The sequence below is a fragment of the Callionymus lyra genome, chromosome 5 (assembly GCF_982586985.1).
Source record: "Callionymus lyra chromosome 5, fCalLyr1.hap1.1, whole genome shotgun sequence".
NCBI classification, from domain to species: Eukaryota; Metazoa; Chordata; class Actinopteri; order Syngnathiformes; family Callionymidae; genus Callionymus; species Callionymus lyra.
This window is the reverse complement of record NC_141822.1, coordinates 30,235,795-30,245,522: the sequence shown is the minus strand read 5'-3', so window position 1 is coordinate 30,245,522 and position 9,728 is coordinate 30,235,795. Positions and strand designations below refer to the sequence as shown.

General features: G+C 39.1%; 1 protein-coding gene across 1 annotated transcript; it reads right to left on the bottom strand.

The window, feature by feature from the left end:
- Positions 1-442: 442 nt before the first annotated feature.
- On the bottom strand, positions 443-1,642 carry htr1ab (5-hydroxytryptamine (serotonin) receptor 1A b). The gene has a single exon (XM_087792391.1). It carries the CDS (start codon positions 1,640-1,642, stop codon positions 443-445), a length of 1,200 nt encoding a protein of 399 aa, XP_087648517.1.
- Between the last annotated feature and the right edge of the window lie 8,086 nt (positions 1,643-9,728).

Genomic DNA, 9,728 nt, shown 5'->3' with positions numbered 1-9,728 from the left:
AATAGTCGTAGAAATTCAAAATATAATAAGAAATATGAGTCAGGATTTTTTTTCAAAACACTTTAATATTTCAAATATACATTCTCACTATTTTTTAATGGAATTTGTTAAACAACGAAAACATTATGATGAGACACATTAATAATACTTTTCAATGAAACTGTGAGTATTATTTATCATACACGTTTTTTTTATTGATAACCATGGATATTTTTCCCTCATTAATATATAGTTATTTATATGCACCAAAATATTTATCATGGATTTCCTTTAATGGAATTAAGCTTTTTTTAGGGATTGTGTGTAAACAAAATATTTTTCTCGCATTGCTTTAGATTTTAGCAAACACAATTAGACCTCTGTTATGACAAACGTCAACATGTTTTAATAAATAATTAAAAATACCTAACATTAAAAACTAACATTTAAAGTAAAAGCTCCTTCAAGCCGTGCAGAAATGACACTTGAGGATCTTCTTGAAGGCACATTGAAAGTCCTTGTTAAAGTACGCGTAGATGATGGGGTTGAGGAGCGAGTTGGAGTAACCCAGCCAGTTGATCACGTCCTGCAGCCAGCGGGGCATCAGGCAGGACTGCTGGCAGAAGGGCATGACCAGGGCCACGATGAAGAAGGGCAGCCAGCAGAAGATGAACGTGCCCATGATGATGCCGAGGGTCTTCACCGCTTTGCGCTCCCGGGAAAGCGCGATCTTGCTCCGGGTCTCGGCCGCCCGCGCGTGCCTGCTCTCGAACAGCGGCACGGAGCTCTGCGGCTGGTTTCCCTTCGACGTGTTGTAGACCTCGATGATCTCCAGAGACTCTCCATCCGCCGCTGGTTTGAACCCGGGCAGGTGCGCCGGCTCCACGCTCCTCTTCCAGCCCCTCGCCTGCGCGTCTCCTGGCGTCCTCTTGGTGCGCGTGGCGGGCGATTGGCACGAGTCTGAGATCTTCTTCTTGTCAGATTTACGCACCGTTTTTCTGATCCGAAAGCGGGCAGCTCTGAATATCCGCCCGTACAACACCAGCATCAGCACCAGCGGGATGTAGAACGCCCCGAAAGTGGAGAAGATGGTGTACCAGGGGTCCTGTCGGATGCGGCACTGCTGGGGGTTGGCTCGGTCCTCCGCCAGGCTGCTGGGCTGAGAGCGCATGACCAGCATGGGAGGAACCGAGATGAAGAAGCCGATCAGCCAGGTGACCCCGATGAGAAGCGCTGCTCTCCTCGGGGTCCTTCTCTTCAGGTAGTCGATGGGCTCGGTGATGGCGCAGTATCTGTCCAGGGCGATGGCGCACAGGTGCAGGATGGATGAGGTGCAGCACAGAACGTCTAGGGAGATGAAGATGTCGCACGGGATCTGCCCTAGAGTCCATCTGTTGAGGACCTGGTACAGAGCCGCCATGGGCAGGACCAGCACGGACACCATCAGGTCAGTCACCGCCAGGGAGCCGATCAAGTAGTTGGCCACGTTTTGGAGAGAACGCTCCAGAGCGATGGCCGCGACCACGCACGCGTTCCCTATGATCGAGCACAGGATGAGCGCGCACAGCAGGAGAGAGGTGACAACCTGGGAGACCACTTCCACATGGTCTGCCTCGGAGCTCTGGTTGAAATGGTGCTCCAGGTCGGACATGTTTCCGTCCATGCTGCACACTGGTCAGAGATGAAGACCACATTAGTGGAGGAACATTCTTGAGAGTGAGTGTCATGAGAGGATGGAGATGAATGCGTCAGCACGAGCAGCGACAAGTGCATATAACATGGTTTATATTACATTGATAACCCAAAACATTTATTCTTGAATCACAGGGTCGTGTGCCAAAATAGACAAATTGTTGACATTTGACTGTATCGTTAACTTTTAATATAGTTTTTACTTTAATTGTTGATCATACTTGATTGTGACTTGTACTTTTTAATATATTTTCAAAACTATATAATTCCCAAAGTCACACTTGTCTAAAGCACAGGGGGCACATATCAGTTCTTCAAGATCATAAGAACTTTGACTCCTCTCTCCACTGTCTTAGTCTTATCAAATAATTTCGTTTTTAATGCTTTTATTTTGTATTCTGCATTGTTGAAATGATGGTTCTAATAATAATATAATAATGATGATGATTAGGACTATACAATTATAATGTATACATAAAAAAAACCTTCAGAGTCACATAGTACTTTACATAAGATAGGGAAAAACAACCATGACTCAAAGTTAAACAACTTCAGTAAATATACAGTACAAAACATTTTTATGATCATTATCAATGCTTAAAGTTTTCAAATGTCACATATTTTCCACTCACCCTCATGTCAACTAACCTCAAACAAGCCTAAAATATAGAATTGTTTATTATTTTTCTGATCAGTTCTTCTCATGTCGAGGCTTTAATTGAAGAGGGACGAGCACCAAAGAGCTATCTGGACGTTTTTAAGTGTCTTTTGGACGAAGATGAAGACAACTGAGCTACAGTCGCTTCATTAAACCAACATTTTGTCTATAATTCTTAAAAAGAACAATTACTCTTAAAATAATCTCAACCCTTAGTCGACATGAGAGTAGAAAATTAGTTTAGTTTGGATTTTGAGTGAACGATCACTAACTAACGTTTTATTTATAGTTTATTTATATATAGCATAAAGGCAAACGGAAAAAGTAATAATTATGGAATATTTATTTTTAAAGTGAAGGGGTTTTGCTCCCAGGGTTTTGTTCATGTAGGAAATAGGTCGAATGGCTCTTTGAGTTGATAAGGTCACCTGGTTAAAGAATATGATGGAGCTTTTTTGCCTAAGAGCTCTTTGGTAGTAAATTATTCTGTACACATATTGTGTGGTAAAATAATACAAGCAGCCAGGTATAAAATCAGGGCCTCTATACTAGAGTTTTCTCTCTTTTTTTTTGTTTAAAAAAAAATCTTTGCTTAAAAAGTAAGTTGTATTGGAAGTGAGAGAGGTATCAATCTAGTGTACAAACATAGTGTAAAAAGGAGCTGAGCTAAAAGGCATTTATAAGTCAGTCTACAGCTCTCGTTCTTATGGCTTATGGAGTTTTAGACTGAAAGGTCAAGCTAGGATGAGTAGCCAACACGTCCTCACACCCAAGGCGTCATACCGTCCGACGCCGTGCAATGTCGGACGGTAACGTCGGTTTTCGCCTACCCGGGTCACCCAGTAATATACAGAGCACTCCCCGACGTCGGATTCAAATGACCCGGGTTACATTTGACGCGTCGCCCACCTCTTCGTTGCCATGGTAACGTGACGTGACGTGTCGCTGTTGTCCTTTGGCTACCGTAATTCTAGAACTATGAAGCGCACTTGAAATGTTTAATGTCAACACTGCGATTCTAACCCTGATTGTGCTTAACGACCTCAAACCACTTTGAGGTCGTACATAAATCGGTAAAAAATTCTTCATTTGTATTTTTTGAAGCTTGGATTGTTCACGTATCGCGGAAGTCAAGAGGCTCTCGCGGATTAATACATGCTTAAAAGGTCCTGTAAAAGTGACTATATTGTATATTTTTAGGTGTTTCAACTCCATAATCTTGACATTGTTTTATGAATGAGTAAAATAAAGTCTGGATGTGCTATTTCGCTCTTTATAATCCGGTGCGCTTTTCTATGAAAATAGAACCTTTCATTGAGATTGTGTTTATGGACATACGTTTTCTTTTTATTAAGCTGCGATTATGAGCGTCTACGTGACGTTTGTCAACAGTAATCGCGATCCAGCAGAGGTGACATCACACACGCTAATAAACTGATCGTGGAATGTAGAGCCGTCACACTACAGGAATAAAATGAGATATTGTGTTTGTTTGTTTAAAAGCGCCATGGAATACAATTGTAAATGTGCTTGTATAAAGACCGAGTTAAGTTTAGTTTAAGTTTAGCGTCAGCTAAAAAGTTTTAAAACTGCCGCACACGCAACTTCCGCCAACCCCCCGGATGATGACGTCAGACTTGTTGTTACTTGTCCCAGAACATGCGTTTTTGTTGCCCACGTTTGTGCATAACTTGACGGAACCAGGTGTGCGTTACTCGTCTATTGAGGTAAGATATAATTATTGCTTTAAGTCGACTCAGAAATAATGTTTCATTGCGTGTAATGTAACTTTCTGTGGTGCGTTAACACGAGAGCTAGTTCGCTAAAACTTAGCTTTTTAAATTATAATGCAACTCACACACGTATTTTGTTTGTTATCTTGAAAGGACGAAAATATATTTATATTCCAATAAAAAGTTTGCTATATTGGTAGGTCATGGTAGGCGATTTATTTTATTAATATTCAAGATATTGATTTCATTTATCACTTCCGCATATTAATACAGATAACATATTTATCGTATTTAATTATATAAGTATACGTTTATTTGAACCCTTTTGGATGAGGGATTTGATCTGTTGTTGTTTTCTTTAAATGAAAGAATATATATAAAATAATAATGAAAAGTATTTTAAATTCCAGCATAAAGAGGTAAACCAGATGAAAACACCATCAAACAATGGATGAAGGAAACATGGAGAGCTTATCTCTGAATGATCAAGTACACTTTTTGTTTTGTTTTTGCATGGAAGTGACCTGCAAGAACTGCCCAGAACTCCAGACCTGCTTGACATGAAACCATTCTCTCTGTGGTTCCTGACAAATGATTTCAAATGTGAAGTAAGTGAGTAATATTTGTAACATAGTGAACACAAACTTGTAAACCTACAGCACATCTCATCATGGAAATAATCTAAAATTCTATGTTCTTTTCTAGGTGAGATGGAGTGCTGCATATCAGGTGCTGGACTAACCATCGGAGGTGGAAGGGGTCAACATGTCAAAAGCAGGTGAGATGGTTACATCACACACACTTTGGTCATTAAAATAGTCATGTTTTAGTAATAATGATCAATACATTTCTGTGGCAGGACGCACTGACATGCTGACGCTTATGGTCAAGGTTTTCTGGCTTCTGTTGTTGGAAACACTTGGTCGTGCCCGTCAAGGTGGTAGGTACCAGACTGAAGAGTCTTTTTCAATAGAGTTTACACTTCAAATGATCAGAATCATACGACTTCATTAATACAATGTTTTCCAGGTTCTGTTGACTTTCGGACAAAGAGGATTCGACGTTATTATGGCAGTAAGGAGACGGCAGGAAGTGAAAGATTCTTGAGAAAGAGATGAACCACCTCTGGAAGTCTCTGTCAAGTCGTTGTGATTCCCTGAAAGAGTTGTCTCGCATGGCAGCGTCACAGTAAGGTAAGAGTTTATTTAGCAAGTGAAGAACAGAAGTACAGCTGCTCATTCTTATTGTCTTATTCTTTTAAGATGCACCATGGGCTTGACTGGTGAGGCTTTGAAGGATCTTCAGAGCATTTTAGGAGCAGGAGCAAGTCAGCATGACGTCACTCGAACCATGACTCGGACCAGAAACTACTACACACAAGTCTTCGCTGAGGACGAGACCGTCAACGTCGTGCAGATTGACTCTGATGGTTACCCGTGACATTTGTGACGATCTGTGAACATTTGTTTGATATGAAACCTGTAATAAAGCACAATTTGATATCATTTTGAATAACGTCCCATAGTATTCATCCCAACATGATCAATGCAGTTGTAACTTCAGAGATGCCTATAATTGATACCAATGAATGCTTAAAAAATTAAAATAAAGTTTTTATGATAAAAGTTCATATCTTTTATTATGACAGGTTGATAAAAAGCAGCTCATGTACAATATCCATATTGGAGTTAATAGTTTATCCAGTGTCAAAAGTTAAAAGTTTACTACTATTGGAATAATTACATCTATAATCACACGTTAGTAATCAAAAACATGTATTGCATTAGTAGATACATAATCATACATTAGTAATCAATAACATGTACTGCTTACAGCTATTAAGTCAATAATTAACAGAGGCTTGATGGGGCACAGGAAGTTCATAGCAACATCAAACCACCACAGTTCAACTCAGAATGGAGTCTAGAATAAGATATCCAAACATCAGCTCTGAGGTCCAAGTAGAAAATAAGTTCCCAAATCCATTCCTGGAAAATCAGGTCTGCTTATTCTGTTACATTCAGAGACCATCTTGACAGAAGAATGACAACCTCCAGGGGCCTCAGAGCAGAAACAGGAGCCAAAAAGCACATTTTTTCACAACATATGCTTTTTTGCTCTAATTTCACCTTTGTGACCCTCAGACATATGAAACTTGGTCTGTGTGACCTCTGACACCTCTAAAATCATATGCTGGTGGAACCATAATGATTGCCCCTCCCAAACCGGAAGTAGCTTCAGGAAGCACCTAGAAAAACGCCCTTGAAAACATATGTGTACAAATGGAACATGAATAACCTCTAAAAGTTTCAGATAATTTAAATTAACAATGGTCGATTTATAGAGCTTCAAAGTCCCGATTTCTCCAAGTTTCCCATGATACCATGGGGCACAGGAAGTTCATAGCAACATCAAACCACCACAGTTCAACTCAGAATGGAGTCTAGAATAACATATCCAAACATCAGCTCTGAGGTCCAAGTAGAAAAAAAGTTCCCAAATCCATTCATGGAAGATCAGGTCTGGTCTTTCTGTTACACTCAGAGACCATCTTGACAGAAGAATGACAACCTCTGCCTCATTTTTGGACTCATTGACACCAAACAGGCCACTACAAACAAATAAATCATGTTGGTGTGTGTAGTTTTCTGATAGTATAACAGCAGTCTTGAGTCACCTATCAATAACATAAATATGTATATTTTAAAGTTCAAACATGTACTGTGGGTCTCACAGCTTTTAGACGTGCTGTCTTCTATTTCATAGTTTGAGTGTAATTTACAAATAGCTCTTCAGTTGATATTTTAAACAATGATGATTACTGATGAATTAAATCAATTTTTACTGCTTACCCATATCACATGGAATGACAAAATTATGAAAGTTATTGCAAGTGTGGTGATTTCAAGAAAGCAGTGGTTTATCTCTATTTATCTTAAATATCTCCACTGTGTTTTGCTGAATGTTTGTTTGTTTATGTTTGTATTTTGTTGATGTACTTTGGGTGTTGATGGTTAATAATTGAGTAGTGAAGGGTTATGTATAGACAAGCTTATGCTTCATCCTTCTTACTTTGGACATGTTGGGTAAATATTATTGTTTGACTAACGTCATTGGTTTTGTTTGTTTGTCTTAAGTTTACATTCTTATGTAACATGTTTGAAATAAAGCATTTATTCATTCATGATCATTAACATATGATGTCTGCTTTGCCTGAATATTGTTCATGTTGAACTCTATGTCGATCTCAAACCAGGGTAAACAGAGACCTTTTTACAACTTTTAAATCCCCAATAGTCATTTTCACAACACATTACCTGCACTGATGATGAATACTATGGGACGTTATTCAAAATGATATCAAATTGTGCTTTATTACAGGTTTCATATCAAACAATTGTTCACAGATCGTCACAAATGTCACGAGTAACCATCAGAGTGAATCTGCACGACGTTGATGGTCTCATCCTCAGCGAAGACTTGTGTGTAGTAGTTTCTGGTCCGAGTCATGGTTCGAGTGACGTCATGCTGACTTGCTCCTGCTCCTAAAATGCTCTGAAGATCCTTCAAAGCCTCACCAGTCAAGCCCATGGTGCATCTTAAAAGAATAAGACAATAAGAATGAGCAGCTGTACTTCTGTTCTTTACTTGCTAAATAAACTCTTACCTTGCTGTGACGCTGCCATGCGAGACAAGTCTTTCAGGGAATCACAACGACTTGACAGAGACTTCCAGAGGTGGTTCATCTCTTTCTCAAGAATCTTTTACTTCCTGCCGTCTCCTTACTGCCATAACAACGTCGAATCCTCTTTGTCCGAAAGTCAACAGAACCTGGAAAACATTGTATTAATGAATTCGTATGATTCCGATCATTTGAAGTGTAAACTCTATTGAAAAAGACTCTTCAGTCTGGTACCTACCACCTTGACGGGCACGACCAAGTGTTTCCAACAACAGAACCCAAAAAACCTTGACCATAAGCGTCAGCATGTCAGTGCGTCCTGCCACAGAAATGTATTGATCATTATTACCAAACATGACTATTTTAAAGACCAAAGTGTGTAAGATGTAACCATCTCACCTACTTTTGACATGTGTTGACCCCTTGCACCTCCGATGGTTAGTCCAGCACCTGATATGCAGCACTCCATCTCACCTAGAAAAGAACATAGAATTTTAGATTATTTCCATGATGGGATGTGCTGTAGGTTTACAAGTTTGTGTTCACTATGTTACACATATTACTCACTTACTTCACATTTGAAATCATTTGTCAGGAACCACAGAGAGAATGGTTTCATGTCAAGCTGGTCTGGAGTTCTGGGCAGTTCTTGCAGGTCACTTCCATGCAAAAACAAAACAAAAACATACTAGTGCTCCCTTTTAAATATAATAAATCAATAAATACAAGCAAGTATACTTGATCATTCAGAGATAAGCTCTCCATGTTTCCTTCATCCATTGTTTGATGGTGTTTCCATCTGGTTTACCTTTTTATGCTGGAATTTAAAATACTTTTCATTATTATTTTATATATATTCTTTCATTTAAAGAAAACTACAACAGATCAAATCCCTCATCCAAAAGGGTTCAAATAAACGTATACTTATATAATTAAATACGATAAATATGTTATCTGTATTAATATGCGGAAGTGATAAATGAAATCAATATCTTGAATATTAATAAAATAAATCGCCTATCATGACCTACCAATATAGCAAACTTTTTATTGGAATATAAATATATTTTCGTCCTTTCAAAATAACAAACAAAATACGTGTGTGAGTTGCATTATAATTTTAAAAGCTACGTTTTAGCGAACTAGCTCTCGCGTTAACGCACCACAGAAAGTTACATTACACGCAATGAAACATTATTTCTGAGTCGACTTAAAGCAATAATTATATCTTCCCTCAATAGACGAGTGACGCGCACCTGGTTCCGTCAAGTTATGCACAAACGTGAGGACAAAGACGCATGTTCTGGGACGAGTAACAACAAGTCTGACGTCATCATCCGGGGGTTTGACGGAAGTTGCGTGTGCTGCAGTTTGAAAACGTTTTATCTTAACTCGGTCTTTATACAAGCACACATCTACAATTGAATTCCATGGCGCTTTTAAACAAACAAGCACAATCTCTCATTTTATTCCTGTGGTGTGACGGCTCTACATTCCACGATCAGTTTATTAGCGTGTGTGACGTCACCTCTGCTGGATCGCGATTGACAAACGTCAAGTAGACGCTCATCGCAGCTAAATAAAAAGAAAACATATGTCCATAAACGCAATCTCAATGAAAGGTTCTATTTTCATAGAAAAGCGCACCGGATTATAAAGAGGATCAAGCAAAATAGCACATCCAGACTTTATTTTGATCATTCATAAAACAATGTCAAGATTATGGAGTTGAAACACCTAAAAATATACAATATAGTCACTTTTACAGGACCTTTTAAGCATGTATTAATCCGCGAGAGCCTCTTGACTTCCGCGATGCGTGAACAATCCAAGCTTCAAAAAATACAAATGAAGAATTTTTTACCGATTTATGTACAACCTCAAAGTGGTTAGAGGTCGTTAGGCACAATCGGGGTTAGAATCGCAGTGTTGACAGTAAACATTTCAAGTGCGCTTCATAGTTCTAGAATTACGGTAGCCAAAG

Excerpts from the sequence above, each read along its gene's own strand:
- htr1ab (XM_087792391.1), bottom strand. The coding sequence starts at position 1,642 with ATGGACGGAAACATGTCCGACCTGGAGCACCATTTCAACCAGAGCTCC.